The 18,179-nt window shown below is 37.3% G+C and overlaps 7 protein-coding genes across 7 annotated transcripts; 5 read left to right on the top strand and 2 right to left on the bottom strand.

Moving 5' to 3' along the window:
* Positions 1 to 1,945: 1,945 nt before the first annotated feature.
* Positions 1,946 to 3,173, top strand: L201_005063 (uncharacterized protein; the record flags this gene model as incomplete). Its single annotated transcript, XM_066220796.1, has 3 exons — positions 1,946 to 2,081; positions 2,153 to 2,304; positions 2,367 to 3,173. 3 exons carry the CDS (start codon positions 1,946 to 1,948, stop codon positions 3,171 to 3,173), a joined length of 1,095 nt encoding a protein of 364 aa, XP_066076893.1.
* A 530-nt stretch (positions 3,174 to 3,703) lies between these two features.
* L201_005064 (uncharacterized protein) lies at positions 3,704 to 4,249 on the top strand (the record flags this gene model as incomplete). The annotated part of the gene is made up of 1 exon (XM_066220797.1): positions 3,704 to 4,249. One exon carries the CDS (start codon positions 3,704 to 3,706, stop codon positions 4,247 to 4,249), a length of 546 nt encoding a protein of 181 aa, XP_066076894.1.
* A 1,087-nt stretch (positions 4,250 to 5,336) lies between these two features.
* Positions 5,337 to 7,339, bottom strand: L201_005065 (uncharacterized protein; the record flags this gene model as incomplete). The annotated part of the gene is made up of 6 exons (XM_066220798.1): positions 5,337 to 5,527; positions 5,610 to 5,672; positions 5,752 to 6,527; positions 6,603 to 6,727; positions 6,797 to 6,889; positions 6,989 to 7,339. 6 exons carry the CDS (start codon positions 7,337 to 7,339, stop codon positions 5,337 to 5,339), a joined length of 1,599 nt encoding a protein of 532 aa, XP_066076895.1.
* A 1,090-nt stretch (positions 7,340 to 8,429) lies between these two features.
* Positions 8,430 to 10,287, bottom strand: L201_005066 (uncharacterized protein; the record flags this gene model as incomplete). The annotated part of the gene is made up of 4 exons (XM_066220799.1): positions 8,430 to 8,546; positions 8,670 to 8,994; positions 9,093 to 9,792; positions 9,873 to 10,287. The coding sequence occupies 4 exons, from the start codon at positions 10,285 to 10,287 to the stop codon at positions 8,430 to 8,432; spliced, it is 1,557 nt and encodes a 518-aa protein (XP_066076896.1).
* Positions 10,288 to 10,660: 373 nt separating this feature from the next.
* L201_005067 (3-isopropylmalate dehydrogenase) lies at positions 10,661 to 12,332 on the top strand (the record flags this gene model as incomplete). The annotated part of the gene is made up of 7 exons (XM_066220800.1): positions 10,661 to 10,674; positions 10,740 to 10,774; positions 10,853 to 11,026; positions 11,168 to 11,371; positions 11,467 to 11,791; positions 11,899 to 12,006; positions 12,071 to 12,332. 7 exons carry the CDS (start codon positions 10,661 to 10,663, stop codon positions 12,330 to 12,332), a joined length of 1,122 nt encoding a protein of 373 aa, XP_066076897.1.
* A 655-nt stretch (positions 12,333 to 12,987) lies between these two features.
* On the top strand, positions 12,988 to 15,404 carry L201_005068 (uncharacterized protein; the record flags this gene model as incomplete). The annotated part of the gene is made up of 8 exons (XM_066220801.1): positions 12,988 to 13,336; positions 13,414 to 14,099; positions 14,176 to 14,340; positions 14,412 to 14,749; positions 14,817 to 14,983; positions 15,051 to 15,172; positions 15,249 to 15,297; positions 15,367 to 15,404. The coding sequence occupies 8 exons, from the start codon at positions 12,988 to 12,990 to the stop codon at positions 15,402 to 15,404; spliced, it is 1,914 nt and encodes a 637-aa protein (XP_066076898.1).
* Positions 15,405 to 17,464: 2,060 nt separating this feature from the next.
* L201_005069 (uncharacterized protein) lies at positions 17,465 to 18,101 on the top strand (the record flags this gene model as incomplete). Its single annotated transcript, XM_066220802.1, has 4 exons — positions 17,465 to 17,613; positions 17,686 to 17,799; positions 17,893 to 17,959; positions 18,036 to 18,101. 4 exons carry the CDS (start codon positions 17,465 to 17,467, stop codon positions 18,099 to 18,101), a joined length of 396 nt encoding a protein of 131 aa, XP_066076899.1.
* Positions 18,102 to 18,179: the final 78 nt, after the last annotated feature.

Genomic DNA, 18,179 nt, shown 5'->3' on the forward strand with positions numbered 1-18,179 from the left:
ACTAAGGTGAAGGAGAGGAAAAAAGATATGATCTTGTGAAATGACACAAAGGCTTCGTAGTCAGGTTTTTGGTAAAGGTAAAAAGGTGTGGGATTATAAAGATTCTCAGGATCTTTTCCTCTGTCTAATAAAAGAGAAAAGACTCAGGATGGAATAAATGAAGATAAGGTAAAATTGAATTGGAAAAGAAAAAGGGGGATCTGCTTGAGATGGAACAAGTTGATTTAAAAAATACTAAATGTAAGGGAAAAAAGGGAGAAACCAAAGATAACCAAATTAAAATAAACTCACGGTATTGCGGTAACTGATAGAGTAGTGTTTATATGAGGAAGGATGTTCAGATGCACCAAGTGGGATGTGATGTGATGTGTCTGAGCTTCTTGTTTCCAAGGATTACACAACAATAAAAAAGGTTAAATAGGTTTGAAAGGAATACGAAAATAGGAATAATAAATTAGAGATAATTAAAGGTGACGTTGATTTGAGGACTTTGGGCCTGCCTGATAAAGCAGTTCAAAGGTAGAAACGAGGGGAAGAAGCGTAGTTCTACTAAAATGAATTTAACGATGAGGGATGATAAAGAGGGGGAATATGGAATGAGGGGGTTAAGCGGGTGTTGCTTAATATTATTCTTGTTTTGCTCTTCTGCTGTTTTTAATCTTTTCGTTTGATGTTTTGATCTCTGTCAATCCTCTCTACCCCTCACATCGGATGAACATTCCTTATTTCTCATGTGTATTTCTTGTGTAGCTTTTGATCAATCGCTTACCTCATCTTGACTCAACTCTGCTTCTGATTGGCTCATATCATCAAAATTATCCGCTTCCGGTAAAATAACGTCCGAAATAGAGAAAAAGAAATCACGGCAATATATTCGGTAATATCAGCGTGGCATCAACATGGGGAGTAAAAGAAGGACGTGATTATTTCGCTTTCCTTATTTTCCATCTTTCTCCCAGAATGCATGTGTATACGATGTCGGCGTCAACCGAATTTCCCCTTCATTTGGTGAAATAGGTGCTCCGCCTCCACTTCAAATAACTAACGATTCCAGCGATCTGGTCCCAGGAAAATCATACCTTTTCGATCTCAACATTTTTAACCGACGTCATAGACTAAATATAAGTTGTGACCTGTAACGCTTAATTCGACATGCTGCGACACCTAACTTTCCCGAGAATTCCGTTAAAGCATGATTGCCCTGTCTCTGTTCCGGACGCTTTCTAGTACTCACCTGGCTGAATGCAGAAAATATCTGGTGAATAACCTAGAAGAATTGATTCGAGATAGCAGGGTAACTGAATAAGTTGAAAGGGTAATTCAACATTCCCGTCATTCTCTAAAGCCGGGTTGATTCACCTTCAAGCCCATCCATGCCTGATACAGAAAACCCAGATATCCCATTTTCTCATTTTCCCATTTTTAGCTAGTCGGTTTTCAAACTACTATCATAGTGTAGGGTTAAAAAGGCATTCACCGTTTCTTGTCCATGACTTCATTCGAGTTACAATTCGGTCGAAAGTTATCCGGCAGATCAACTTCTTAAAACAGCCAAAGTCCCTTCTGGTTCAGCTATTGAACAGGTACGTTCTGAGTGTGAGAAGTACCTAAAACATCCGGCAAGTTTACGTACATTCGATGTTCTACCTGGAATTTCTGTGTCCTTTTATCGAAATCAATATTTTCAAACTATGACGATGTTTTAATGTTCGACTTTTTTTAGGTAGCTTACAGTGGTCTAATTTACTGGAATCGAGGATTATCAGGTATTGAAAAATGTAAATTTATGATGACTGATTATTGAATCGAAGTACGAAATCGATTGGATGACCCTGTAGACTGGGGACGTTAGAAAAATAGATATATATAGCGTATCTTTTTTTTTCTTTTTTTTTCCCTCTCCCTCACTCTATCTCCATTTGTAAACAATAGATAATCCAACAAAATGAGATTCACCAAAGCCGCCATCACATCACTTTTTGCAGCTGTTCTTGCTAACGCTGCTCCAGCTCCTGTACCAGCTGGTGGTGTAGGTGTTAGACCAAATGATACTGCTCCAGTATACCATACCATGACTGATTGTAAGTTGAATTTTCTTGCCACTGTTTATATAGCCTTTTACTCGATGACTGATATTAATCATGATTCGTAGTCGATTTCCAATCTCTTAACTTGGCTTTGAACCAAGAATGGATCGAACTTGATTTATTCAACTACGGTGTACAAAGATTCTCTGCTGAAGAATTCGCCGCTGCTGGTATTGATGCCGAAGATATCTCTTTGATTCAATTCATGGCTAACCAAGTGAGTTTGAACCATTTGCGTTTTCCATCAAGCGCAATCGACTGATATATATACCTCGATAGGAAGTCGGCCATGCTACCCTTCTTACCAACATCCTTTCCTCAAACGGTAGAACCCCAGCTAAACAATGTACCTATCGATACAACTTTAACACTGTTAGAGACTTTGTTAACTTCTGTCAAAGATTAACAAGATGGGGTGAATCTGGTGTATACGGTTTCCTTCCTCACCTTGATTCAAGACCTTCAGCTCAATTATTACTTCAATCAATTGCTACTGAAGCCAGACAACAGATGGCATTTAGACAATTATCTGGTGCTTTCCCAATGCCAGTATACTTCGAAACTGGTATCTCACAAGCTATGTCTTGGTCATTGTTACAACAATACATTGTCTCATGTCCAACCGAAAACCCACACATCGAATGGCCAATCTTCCCTCACTTAAACGTTGCCAACGACGCCAACTTACTTGTTGATGGATACAATGCTGCTATTACCCACAACAGAACTTCCCTCACTGAACCAGGAAGACAAGTTCAACTTACTTGGGAAGCTCCAAGAGGCAATGTCTCTTACGATGGTCTTTACAACACTACTGTTGGTGGTAATGTTACCGACCCAACTAAACCTAAATACGTCGCTTGGATCAACCAACTTAACGCTACCTACACTGAATTCAACCAAACTGGTAACTACACCGGTTACACTTTCCAACCAGGAGGAGTTGTCTTCAACAACACCGATGATGGAATCGTTAACGGTACTTCATTCATTGCTCTTACCGACTCTAACCCATACGTTACTCCATACAACCTTTCACTTTTGAACGATGTCATCATCGCTTGGGGTCTTTACCAAGCCAACTAAGATGGTTAATTGGTGAAAAATGATGGACACATTTCTCAAAACATCTATTAGATGGACATTCTTTTATTACTATAATTCGATTCAGTAAAATATATATGTAGCAATAGTATCAATTTGATCCAAATCAAAGGATCTATAAAAATTCTCTCGTATATAATATATTTGCTTTATGCATCTTCATAATATCTATTCATCGTGCTCGTCGTGATTCGTGATACATGAAAAGTTGGAAGACTATTCCGTATGAAAAACCTCACAGTCACAGCACACTCTGGTAACAACCTTTGTCTGTAATGTCCTTTGTCCGTTGCCCCTCTAACATATCGTCTCATCGACGTGATTGTTACCGGAGAACAGTAGGAGGTATGTCGCGGAGTTTGGAGGTGTACTGATTATAGGTTCTATTAGTGTAAGACGTTGCTGATGATAAAAAATATAGGTGCACTTTCAATGCTCACTACTATATGACCAATATCTATATGATATTGGCTTGACGTCCGCTGACATATAAACGATCACCACCATCAACCATGACACTTCCACTTGAGAGGACTAAAGCCACTCCACCTAGACCTCGTCAAGCAGGTAAAAGAGATTTATATCCATCATTTAATAAACCTAAACCTGATATCTTATTCATAAACCCTTTCGCCCACTCTCACTTGAAAGGCCTTCATTTCAATGGAGATCGACCTACGGAATATGTTACCCCATTGACTACACCATTATCTTCGCCTATTGCACTTGATATGCCTACAAGCGAAATGAACCCTCCACAATCTCCAACTTACTTTAGGAGAAATTCCCCTTGGGATAAAATAAGTCCCAAATCCAGCATGTCAATGCCACCTGTAAACATCCCAAAGCCTAGAGGATTATCAAAAGAAGAAGTAAAATCTTCCAAGACACAAGGTAGCTATGTTCTTAGTACTTATAGGAACGAGAAAGGTGTGATTGTTATAAAAAAGACTTTTGCTGGTCACAATATCAGCACCATGAGCGATCTTCTGCGAAAAGAGAAGGAAAGAGAGAATACTACGACTCAAGAGAGAGTGAAGCTAAACATTGATATCTGAAATCCCATATGATCAACATCTTCTTGGTTGTGGATTTGTGTATTGATCACCCTTTGTTGGATAGGGTATCTACGAAAGTCTCATGTTCGTGACATAATCCTTTCCTTCCTATTCGCTCGGTTCAGTCAAACTATTTTGATATATTTATGTTGATTTGCACCTTGTCTATCATAAACCTGATTCGATAACTAGAACCACCATGCATAGCATATAGCCAGGATCGATGTTGTACAGCATTAGGGATCAAACAAGGATGCTTGGAAGCTAAGTCAGTCGCAGCGTTCATTCGGAACTTATGATTGATGAGATACAAACTCACCTATTCAGCATTTTTCCTCACTTCCTCCAAGGACCTTTTCAGCGTCTCTCTGAGCTTAGTAACTAATTTCTCTTCATCTTTATCGGGTGGAGGCTGCTCAGTGATGAACAAGTCAGTAAAATCACTTGATTAAAGGCAAAAGATCAGATAGATTGATGAAGCGAAACTAACGAGTTGATCAAGTAGATATCTGTAAAAGCGTATCCCGTTACCTCTCATTAATCAAGAGACTATAAGACTAAGTAATGCTCAGATACTTACTCAATCTCATCTATAGTCTAATCAGCATAGCTTTATCAGCTAAGTCGTGCATCTATTTTTTCAGCTGACCTACCATAACTATCGGTATCCTAACATATGACAACACCCCATTAGCCCTGACAGTGATCCTACCCAGAATTTGGCTGGCTCACCTGTTCATTTTGGAGTGTTTACACGAATAGCTATATGCATGGCAAAAGAAATACTGTATATAAAAGGTTAAAACGATATTATGGCTCAATTGCTTGACGAGGACTTAAAGATCATTCAAGGTGGTCGTTTTGTGCTTTCACAAGTGGAGGTCTTGTTGAAACCAACTGTAATTAGCGGAATCAAATTTATCCTAATCAATACATCCTCAGATATTAGAGTATTCGTACAGTACATACAAAATATGTAATAGCTGAAATATAAGCTTGCAGAAGAGCAAACAGCCTAACGAACAATCCCGTTATGAATTTGCGAGACTTGGTCTATCCTTTCTATTCCTTATAAATTTTTGACTGTTTATATAGATTTCTTCCTATAATCACTTTTCAAGATCATAGCTGCAGCAGTACTTATCAATGATAAACAACATATGATGAGCCAAATCAATTGACCATGTAACAATTGTCTATCAACTGATAAAGCGAATAAAGCTGAAGATGAACCTGGACCAATGGCTCTCATCAAAGATGAAACTGCTTGAGAAAGACCTGTAAAAGGATAGCGAATTAGCGTGGGTTATTTAATGGGAAAGGAAACTCTGATAGAATATCTGATAAGAATTTGACTTACCATTGATAGCTCCTAAAGAACGTCTATTAGGTGCAGCATCATTTGTCATGATTAAATTACAAGCTATAGAAATGAAAGATATTAGCATAATCAATATCGAACCTCAAAGAAGTGAAAAATGATGAAATGCTTTTTGACTTACCAAAAGCCATATTACCAATAGCGTATAAACCCAAACTACATGATAATCCAGTCCAAATAGCCCAATTTTGATTTTTTCTTGCGAAAATATTTGTTAAAGGTAAAATGATAAAAGCAGGGATAAATAAGAAAACAAGGAATTTATATAATCTAACTGTACCGACTCTTTTTTGTAAAAAAGGAAAAGCAATTAATTGAACTAAAATAGTTGCAATACCTCTAATTGACATTGCTAAACCGATTTTAGATTCTTTGAAACCTAATCCACCAGCTTGAATTGGTGTAAAACAAAATAAAGGTAATAAACCTAAAAAACATATACCTTGTAATTGTAATAATCCAAATGATGCCATTAATTTATTTATATCAGGTGTTAATAAATCTTTAAATCCAACTGGTGGTTCTTCATCATCGTGATGTTCAACATCATGTAAGTTTTCATCTACTTCATCTCCATTATCGATAGCTTGATATCCTCTCGTATTGGTGTTAGAAGTGGTACCAGAGACAGGTTTTACTTTTTTAGGTGGTAGTGTTTCTTTCATAAAGAAGAAAGCTACTATACCACTTGTTAAAGGGAAGATTGCAGCAACCAAAGAAGGCATCAAATAAGGATATGCTTTGAGTACAGGGAAAGCTTCACCGATTGAAGGGAACCGTTGAGCGAAATGAGGGAAATATCCACCAATCGATGAAGCTAAAATGGTACCAATAGCCATTGATAATGGGAAAAATGAAAATGCGATTGATTGATTGGTCTCATCGGATAGTTCAGAACTAGAGAAAATCAGATGCGTTCTGTTTTCAGTCCTTGTTCTGTATCATATATTTCGAAAGTTCAATAAGACTTACATTACACTTTTCAAAACAGCTACGTTACCATTTGCTAAACCATTGATTGTTCTAGTTAAAATCATCATTGGGAAAGTGGTAGAAAATCCAAAAAGTACAGATGAGATTGCTGCACCAGCACATCCCTGGAGTTACAAGTTTACTATGTTAATTCGGGTTGTGCATATTTTATTTATAAGTAGAATCTCACTTACTATAAGTAAAACCGGCTTTCTACCCCATCTATCACTCGCTTTACCCCATTGAAATACAGTAAGTAATTCAGCTACTGCAAATATTGATTCGATCTGAAAATAACGACATCGTTATTAGCTAAATTAACCAAACTACGTTCACCGTATCATCCTAGACGGATAATTGAAGGCGAATACGTAAGAGAAACTTACTAAACCAGCATAGAAACCAGTTTTTCTAGGATCATCCACGATACCCAGTTCTAATATCATTTGATTTATAAATGGAAAACAAGCCATAAAAGCTATAGGTTCTGTAACTCTTACAAAACAAGCTATGAATAATTGAAATTTAGGTAATGGTGTGATTTTTCTTTTATGTAACGAGGTCGCATTGTTGTTATTATTATCATTTTTCGTTATTGTATTTTCACTTGATATCGATGATGATGATGATGATTCATTTCTTCTTATAGGTGGTTCAGTTGAATAACTTGCCGCAGGACCATTGGAATTCAACAATGGTCGTGTTTCAGATTCGTTTCCTAATATAGTTCCTGTCATTTTGCAATATCCAAAATGGTCGTTAATATATACGCGTCAATTCCAACTTGTATACACAGGGACCAGATGCTTGAGATGTCCAAAAGTATTGAAGAATTGGTATTCGTTTCTACTTTTTATGGAACATGAAACACAAAGACAAGGGAAAGAATACAATGAACAGTCCCGTTTTTTTGGATCGAGAAGGAGTAGATATATATACAGACATCTCACATCCCCCATCATAAGAGATCTTGAAGCCTCATCGTGACTGTAGGCAGATGCTGTAAGAATCAAGTAAACATTTCGGGCACCGTTTGCACCGGAACTTTCGGCTCCGGTATGGGGTAAATCATGGTCCTCCACTTTTTCACTCAATCATGCATGTTTCACCGAGAAACTGGCTCTCAAGAGGGGGGTATAGAACGGCAACTATAATCAATGATGGCGGAGCATTACAAGCAATCAAATAATGCGAACAGTTCCAGTACGCTGGTGGGTGCACTGGAATCGATTGATCATCACCGAAGCTTCATGCGTGTTTCGGCACATTGAAAATACATCTATAGATTTGTAGGCGTGTTATACTACTCAAACCCTTGATTGATCTTTATAAAGGGATAAGTCCTTAATTCACGCCTTTGGCTCTGTAATCTTGCAAGATATCGAGAAGTAATCCGTACGCGTGTGTTTCCCGAAGAAAACGCAACACGAACGGGATAAAGATTACTCTTCGCCTCGACAACCAAGCCTGGCTATACCCCTCGTGAGAAGAGTGTAGTTGAGCTTGCCGAATGAGAAACACTATACAACCCATAGGAATACCTCTTTCGACTTCTTCAGGTTAAGGAAGACAGTATTCAGGAAGGTAGGGCGATAGATCTTTTCTCAAGGCGTTTGTGATTGGTATCGGGACAAGGGTGAAAGGGAGAAAAGGGATAAAGTCTTGGGAATGTCTGGATTAATCACATGGGGTGATGTGATACTTCATTGCAATAAATTATTAGCAGTAACTTACCAATGAATACATACAATGCATATCTAACTAAAATGCTGACAAAAATACCTAAAACCAGCCTCTCGTACGATCTAGCAGAAATGAAACGATATCTTATCGTTTTCTTCTTGCTTGATTTGGATTTTTCCTTCCATGACCTATAGAAGGCATACCTGATCCATAAGTACGACCTTTACCTGATGAACCAACACTGATGATTTCAGGCATCCACTATGGGGGGTAGGTCAGAGAGGAATGGAGAATGCAGTCATCAGCGACTTCATCCCGTAATTTAGAGAGGTACATAAATTCGTTTCAAATGAATGGATCTCTATTCAATAGGTAAAAACTTACGTCAGGATCATTCCAACCTTCAAGAGCACCTTTTTCTCTTCTTCTATCTTGTTTTTGTTTTTGAATAACTTGATATTTAACAGCATTTGACCATTCTTGTTGATCTTCTCTTAAAATTAAACCACTTCCACCTTTTTGTTGTCCTTTTGCTTGACCCATTTTACTATCTGGTATAGAATATTTTGTACCTCTTAAATGATATTGAAAATTCTTCTTTAAATGTATATTTTGTTTACCAGTTTTTGAATCTATTGATATGGTTGTTCGTAATAATGTCGCATTTCCACATGATGGACAAAATTTTTTAGATGAATCTTTACATATCCTATCAATCCAATTAAAATATCAGCTTGTTTCCTTATCTTATTAATCTCTAAAACCCCTACCCTTTAGGCAGATAACAATTGAAGTGTTTTTACTCACTTGAAACAAGCATGACATCTTAAAACAAAACTTTTCACTTTACTTATTCTTTTACCACCTTCACCGACTAAACCTAATCCCATACCAAGTAAGATATTTTGAACAGCAAAATCTCCAGTCATAGCAGCTACACTAGGTGGTTTATTAGCTGATGAACCACCAGGAGTTATTAAACCTAAATCTCTGGATCGGTGAGTAGTTAAATTTGATGGTGTAATCCATTCTCCTCCATCTGATTCATCATCTATACCTTGAGGTATCGAGCTTTCTTCTAGAGGTTTTTCACGCTGTACTTCCTCAGCATTGGTACTATCCGTGAGTGTGTTTGAAGCAGTAGGTGAATCAGTCGGTATCTGAGCTGCTTCTTCTTTATTCTTCAAGTCCGAGTCCAATAAAACCTGCTCAATCGATTGAGTAACTTGCTCAATATCTTCTCCTAACTCTTGCTGACTATCCTCCTCGCCCTGCTCTTCTCCTTGATCTACTTCTTGATTTTCTGCATCATCGCCCCCGGCATTTTCCTCTTCTTTCACTTCTTCTGCTTGTTCGACAGACTTCTTCTTGATGCGTTGTCCAGGTTCAGTCCTTATACCTTCAATACCGTTCACTTGAGCTTCATATTGCCAAGTTAAAGCAGCAACTGATAAATCAGTTTGAGAGAGTACAGCGAAATCACCAGTTCTTTTGGCAAAGGCAGTCACTGAATTATTGAGAATGAAAATAGTTAGCTTGATTGACGTTTTATTCGTGATAAATGCTTATAAAAGAGGAAGAGCTCACCAGCTGCCATAGATTGAGCAGAAGGATTCTCGACTGTGACTGAAACTCCAGTCAGACCTAATCTTTCCCAATGTTCTCTAGCTTGAGGACTTCTCAACTCAGCTAATACCATAGGTGTGGTGTGGAATGATTTAGCTAAATGTCTCAAAGGTGTAAGTGAAAGTAATGGTCCCGCATCGAGAATAAGATGTTGTATCGTTGCGTTATTGCTACTATTAGAACCTGAGGCAATAGGCTGTTCAGGAATTGGAGTGACTGTGACAGTCTCGGTAGATGCTTCAGGGGATTTAGATGAAGAAACATTTTGTTCAGTTTCTACTGGTGGTGCAGCTGGAGCTGAAGGAGCCGAAGCGATATTTATGACATTTGGTGTTCCGGCAGCTGGCTTGGCTATAGAGCTCCATGATAAAGCCATTTTGTGTGGTCTTATTACAGTCTATGATGATTGATGATTTATGACTGATTATGTTATTACGATTAAAAGCATCAAATGAAACTTGCATTAAGGTTATACCTCAACTAAAAGTAAGTGGACATGGGAAGTGGAGAATATTATTGAAATTATTATTATTTGTTATCAATTTATTATATTTTATCCCGATTGCATACCTGGCAAGAAATATCGGCCGATGCCACCCGAGAAGATCATCTTTCCAATCCGAAATTACACTGAGTCCACTCTGCTCTATCCACGACTGACATTTATCAAGAAATCTATACGTTGATTGTTTGTCCCACTGGTTCAACTTATCATCAAAATATCGAAAGTCAAGACAGATCCAATCAAGATGTCAGACAGAACGTGAGCTGCAATGACGACTTGTCTGGAATAGTATAGCCAAGCTGATGGAATGATCGAAATAACAGTTTCAAAATCGCTGTTCTTCCAGGTGACGGTATTGGTGAGTCACCTTCCAATCTTGACACTGAAATATCGATAAATCCATCACAATGCTGATCTATCACTTCTTCATTGACAGGTCCCGAAGTTGTAGACCAAGCCCTCAAAGTTCTTGCAACTATCTCAGAATTATCGAACCTTTCTCTTGATCTCAAAAAATACGATTTCGGTGGTGCTGGTATCGATAACCACGGTGTACCGTTGCCAGATGTTACCCTCAATGCTTGTAAAGAAGCTGATGCTGTTTTAATGGGTATGTCAAGACTTTCACTGAATTATCATGTGTTTCATATCCCAAAATTTACCTTTAATGCTCTTCTTGTAACGCTTAGAGGATCCAATAACCAGAAGATATTTACAGAAAACGTCGACTGATACTTGTTTTGATCTTTAGGTTCCGTTGGTGGACCAAAATGGGGTGTAGGCCCAGTCAGACCAGAACAAGGTATTTTGAAACTCAGAAAAGAATTAGGTCTTTATGCCAATATCAGACCAGCTTCATTCGCTTCCGACAATTTATTAAAGAAAAGTCCTTTAAAGGAAGAAGTTGCTAAAGGTACTGATATAATTGTTTTAAGAGAATTGATCGGTGGTATTTGTGAGTTCTATGACCTTGGTTTCATACTCCCAAATGAAGACTCTGGTTGATTTGACTGATGCTTGTTTTGGATTTGTTCCTTCTTTTCGGTTAAGACTTTGGTGAAAGACAAGAAACAGATGAAAATGGAACCGCATGGGATCAATGTATTTACTCTGTACCAGAAGTTGAAAGAATTACAAGAGTTGCAGCACAAATTGCTTTAGCTGCTGATCCACCTTTACCAATTACATCAATTGATAAAGCTAACGTTTTGGCTACATCAAGATTATGGAGAAAAACTGTAACAGATTTAATGAAAAAAGAATATCCACAATTGAAATTAGAACATCAATTAGTTGATTCAGCTGCTATGATTATGATTGCAAACCCAAGAAAGTTAAATGGTGTTTTGTTGACTGAAAACATGTTTGGTGATATGTAAGTCACCTTCCCCTCCATCCCTTTTCTTCGCTATGGAAACGATCTAATTCACGGAGAGATGATATAAACCTAGAGAAACTGCTAATAATAATGCCTTGTTTTAGCCTTTCTGACGAATCATCCGTCATTCCCGGTTCCCTTGGTCTCCTTCCTTCCGCTTCTCTTGCTGGTGCTCCAGATGCTAACTCGACCACTATGGGTTTATACGAACCGTGAGTAATTTTCTGATTAATCGATACAGTAATAACTATACTAATCCCATAAACGGTTTATTAGAATCCACGGTTCAGCACCAGACATTGCAGGACAAGGTATCGCCAACCCAATCGGTACAATTTTATCTGCAGCTATGATGCTTAGATATTCATTAGGTAAAGGTAAAGAAGCAGAATTAATTGAGAAAGCAGTTAAAAGAGTATTAGATTCAAAAGATGTTGGTGGTGATGATTTCATGACAAAAGATTTAGGTGGTGATGCTAAAACTGAACAAGTTGGTGATAAAGTTGTTGAAGCTTTAAAAGAACTTTTGAAACAATAAATTATTGATCTTACGCACAAGTATATAGATCTTGTATTGAAATGCGAAGACAAAGGATGAAATAAAAAGCCTCGAGAGATAAGAGGTATAACCAACATATTCATGCATGTTCATTTACTATAATGCAATTGAAGCATTATGAAATGAAGGATGTAGCAGCAACAGCAACATCAGCAAGCAGCAGTAACTTAACGACTCGTCTGATGTGTTGAACTTTATACTTTATCATGTATGCGTCGCTTAGCGGATAGCGTATAAACTTGTATCATCATTATATTATCCTAGATTTTATCTAACAGCTAAACATTTTTTTAAGATTTAAATTGATTCGGTTAAGAGCATTCGGGAATTGCCGATACATAAATACATGTATACCCAATCAGATGATTTTCAATTTACATCAAATATATATATTACGGTAACTGGAATCAACAATTATATTATATTTCAATAGCAATCAATTTCAACATACTCGCCTCCTTCATTCACAATCTGTTAACATCCACTCAGTCTTGGTTCAATACACAGCAGGTTCTGATATTCAATTTCAACGAGCCACTGTGTGTACTCATTAGATACGTACATATACCCTTTGATCAATTTTGATCTCTTGCTTCTCTTCCTTGTCAAACAATCAACCAATATATCAAGCATAATGTCATTACCCAAATCAACTTTACCACGACTGTTGAACTCTAGATCGGCAGTATTTGCCATCACAAGATCACGTCTTCCACTTTCTTCCTCTTCAGCAGGAGTAGCATCAACATCATTCAAAGCTGGAATCACTAATCAAAGTCGATCGATCTCAACAAGAAGAAAATATGCAACAGAAGCTAAATTTGATCCAGATACAGTTGAAAGAGCTACAGATGAGGTAGATGTTTGTATTGTAGGTGGTGGACCAGCTGGATTATCAGCTGCAATCAGATTGAAACAGCTAGAACAAGAAAGAGGTGGCGATGAACTACGTGTGGTTGTTTTGGAAAAAGGAGGTGAAGTCGGTAAGTTTCAAGTTATCACTTTCCGCCTACATCACGCGACGTGTTTGTCATATCTAACAGTTCATCGTGATTTATAGGTGCACATATATTGTCTGGAGCTGTGATAGAGACCAGAGCGTTAGATGAATTGATACCTGATTGGAAAGAGTTAGGAGCACCTTTGAATCAACCTGCATTAAGTGATAGTATGAGATTTTTGACTGAAAAATCATCATTTCCAATGCCACATCCACCGCAGATGAACAATAAAGGGAATTACATTGTATCTCTATCAAGATTTACTGCATGGTTAGGTGAACAAGCTGAAGCATTAGGTGTTGAAGTTTATCCTGGATTTGCCGGTGCAAAAGTATTATATACAGAAGATGGCAAAGGTGTTAAAGGTGTTATAACAGGTGATGTAGGATTAGATAAAGATGGTCAACCAAAAGATTCATATGAACCTGGAATGGAATTTCATTCAAAAGTTACTTTAATAGCTGAAGGTGCACATGGATCATTATCAAAAGAAATCCAAAATAAATTTGATTTAAGAAAAGGTAAAGATCCACAAACTTATGGTTTAGGTATTAAAGAAGTTTGGAAAGTCAGAGATGAAGTTTATGAACCTGGAAAAGTTGTACATACTTTAGGTTGGCCATTAGATTTTAAAACTTATGGTGGAAGTTGGTTATATCATATGGAAGATAATATGGTTTCTTTAGGTTTAGTTGTTGGTTTAGATTATGAAAATCCTTATTTAAGTCCGTATAAGGAATTCCAGGTAAGTCTGGCTTCATTCTCTACATTATAGCACAGTATTAGCGAAAATTAAACTGATCGATCTCAAATACTCATAGAGAATGAAACATCACCCTTTCTTCGCCAATATCTTGAAAGATGGTCAATGTATAGCTTACGGTGCAAGAGCTTTAAACGAAGGAGGGTTACAATCAATTCCTAAATTGAATTTCCCAGGTGGTGCTTTAATTGGTTGTTCTGCCGGTTTCTTGAACGTACCAAAAGTGAGTGAATATGATAAACAGCGTAAATTACGATAATCCAGAAGTATGACTGAAGCACGTTTGCCTTGCAGATTAAAGGAACGCATAATGCTATGAAATCAGGAATGTTAGCTGCTGAATCAGCTTTTGAATCAATAACAAGATCAGCTTCTGAACAAACTGAATCCGAAGCTGAATCTGAGATTGAAGGTACACCAATTGATATGTCAGGATATGCCACAGCTATGGAAAATTCATGGGTGTATAAAGAATTGAAAGAAGTTAGAAATTTAAGACCTTCTTTCCATAATCCGTTAGGTCTTTGGGGTGGTATGGCTTATTCAGGTTTGGATAGTTTAATATTGAAAGGTAGAGTACCTTGGACTTTTAGAAACAAAGTTGAGGATTGGGAAGCTACTAAAAAAGCTAGGTAAGTAGATCTGAAGACGATATTCCAGGGTGGCTTGATGCTGAATTGTTATGATATTGCATTATAGTCAAGTCAAACCTATCAATTATCCCCAACCAGATGGTAAACTCTCTTTCGACATTTTAACTTCAGTCTCTATGACCGGTACAAATCATGCGGAAAATCAACCTGTACATCTCAGATTACCTGAAGAAGCAGGTGCAAAAGAAAGACATACTCAAACTAACGTAACAGGTGAGCATCTCTGCTTTGATGATGTCGTAATCGATAGAAAGAATACAGCTAATTCATTGTGCTATAGATTATGCCGGTTTACTAGGTCGAGTCTGTCCTGCTGCAGTATATGAGTATGCCGATGCTGAAGGTTCAGAAGTTGATGCTGCAGGCAAGAAATTTGTTATCAATTCTCAGAACTGTATCCACGTGAGTTTTCGATGCAAGTAGAGCTTGTCGTGATTTTTACGCACAGGAGATACTAATATTTCATCACCTTTCTCAGTGTAAAACTTGTTCCATCAAAACACCTACTCAAGATATCAAATGGACAGGTAAGAGTTTTATGGTTCAGACCCAGAACACTGCACATGCTGATTTACCTCTTTCCCTTTCTCATAAAGTACCTGAAGGAGGGGGTGGTCCAAAATACAGTGAGTGAATTTCGTGTACACCCAAGAAAAGGCAGTCGCTAACATCCGGTTTGTGCTTTTTAGCCATCTCATAATTTTGATATATTGTCACTCATTACAACAATACACTTATAATTTACATATATATCATTCAAGGCATCTCTCTTTACATACACTATTTTAGCATTTCAACATGTATTTTATGTTATCAATATAGGTTGACTGATCTATCGTCCCGGTCAAGTCCGCATCAGAAGGACCGCATTGCACTGACTGAACCAAACAAAAACTCCTTCACCGAAAAGGATAGGAGAATTTTATGTACCAACAATCGATCCGATCAGATACCGTTCGATCAACTTTGTTTAGTCAAACTCATTCACAGTGCTGATTGTATATGACAACCTTTCATTGTTCAACAAGGTGTAAATCAACTTAAGGGATGATCGCCATACCCCTCTTCTCCAGCAGCAAATCGAATAATTGTCAAGAAGGGGTCTTTTTCGATTGGTTGATTGATTAAGGAGGATCGACATCGCCTCACTGGATCTACATCCTTTGTCACCGTTGGGCCGTTCACACACACGTACTTTAAACATAGGATCCTTCATACTGACTTCAAGATTCTATTGCTATCAATCACTTTGCACGGACTAAAGGTTCCTTTGTATACTTTTGTCTGTGTGTTTTTCTGGTTTTGATCCTGGTTAAAACACATGCGGTAATGCTAAAGGAATCACTGAAACATATAAGTCGGTATACATGGTGTAAGGTGTATATTTCGCTCGTGTGGATAGTTAACCCGGTTCCTTTGTAATGTTCCACTTTCAAGATCGTGTCGTTTGACTATGGTATATTCACGAATAGCTATAGAGATGGATTAAACGAGCGGAGTGATAGCAATAAGGGGAAAGGAGGGATTCTAAGATGAAAAGAAGAGAGTTTAGCTTAAAATGTCCAACTTCTTTTCCTTTATACAATAACTCAGATGACGATTCATAACCCCTTCCTTGCTCTTTATACCTTGCTTTGTACTCGTAGAGGTGTGACCTTGCCGTACCCACCTTTTTGAGAAAGATCAACCATCAAAGAATATTCAACGCAATTGTTCTTTGATCGTCTCTTTTGATCTATTTAAATGATTTACCGTTTGTTTAATCATTTTCTTTTTTTTTATCTTATCTTTCAATAAAACATCAAGAGATCTATCTATCAATTTTAATTGTTTCAGTTCATTTTGATTTATCTTTTAATATCTTCATTCCAAAATTACTCTTTTTCCAGTCCTGATTTTCTAACCTATTACATATTTTCATTCGATTTTACTTTTTTGAATTGTCATCATTAGCGTTATTTTCTTTTTTCAACCAACAAAAGTCACTTATTAAACTCTATCAAACACAATAATCCAAAAAAGTGAAAAAACCAAAGAAAGAAAACCGCTTGAAGCGAAAACACTTGCGTTGATTATAATTACCAACTACCAGCTACCAATAACCGAAAAAAAGGAAAATATACAACATAAAATATATAATAATCCTTTGTTTTTCGGTACTTCAATCTATTACTGCCAGAGATATCATCAGGTCTTCCCATCAACAAAGCAAAAAAAGTCTTCGGAATAACCTCACAAGATCATTGTGCATATTGATCCTTTCAAGTCTAACGGCGCTTTCTGTCTTCCAAAATTACAATACGAGTATAGTAGGACCACGAGTTTTGCACTAAACTCGTGTTGTAAGGCTACACATTATCGCTAACAAGTCTTCTCGCTTGAACGAAGACCTATAGCATCATCAGTATAATACCTGTATAAAAGTGGTCAAAGTCTTCCAGCTCTCAAATCACACTTGTGTCCCACTTGCACGTGTGCCTCTTACTTCTAATCTGTGGAAAAGATAATTTGTGTAATATACTATAGTTTCTTGGATGAGTTGACAATTTGGAAGCCGCTTCAAATAACCCATAACTGTTTTATAGATTTGATAATTCAACTATATCAACCAAAGAAGACCTTCCAATATACTCTCTCTTGGCGAATTTTGAATATATAAACCCAATAATTCAGATCAATACACCTTTATCCAAAATGATGTTCTCTTCACCAAGTCCAATGGGTCACTATTCAGCTCCACAGGTGAAAATGGCAAATATGAATTTAGCTACTATACAGATGAATTTAGAAAGACAAAAAAGATTACCTGTAAATGCTGAAGCTTACTTAGATATCTTAAATAGGTAAGTGATTTCGAAATGCAATGACTAATCGATACAAGTATTACCACTCACATTGATTTGGTTCACTTTTAGGTTATTGGAACCACTAGCTATTGTACAAGGTCAGATGGGTTTAAGAACTTGGTTAGCTGAAGTACAGTATTTTATGGGTTTAATGAAACAGCGTTCATTTAGTGGTAGGCCATTGTATGTCTGAGCTCTGCTTTATACTCGTTTTTATAATTTGATCACCCAAAATTGTGGTCCCGAAGACTGACTTCGAACATTTGGGTTTCCCAGAATGCCAAGAGAACGTCAGGTATTGGTGTGGTATTCTGCTAGATGGAGAGAACTACGTGGTGGACCGGTGAGTCAAGTCGATTAATATATTCATTGTAACTTGAATATAAGCTGACTATTTCGGTCCGAATCTTGTTTTGCAGTGTGATATGGGTCGTCCAGAAGCACAAATTGTCTTGATGTCACTTGGTGAATTAGCTAGATTCTAACCATCTAGATAAATATTGAATCCTCCTTCATCAAAAATAATCACCTTCATATCAACTATTCATAAATGGAGTTATTCA

The sequence above is a fragment of the Kwoniella dendrophila genome, chromosome 6 (assembly GCF_036810415.1).
Source record: "Kwoniella dendrophila CBS 6074 chromosome 6, complete sequence".
NCBI classification, from domain to species: Eukaryota; Fungi; Basidiomycota; class Tremellomycetes; order Tremellales; family Cryptococcaceae; genus Kwoniella; species Kwoniella dendrophila.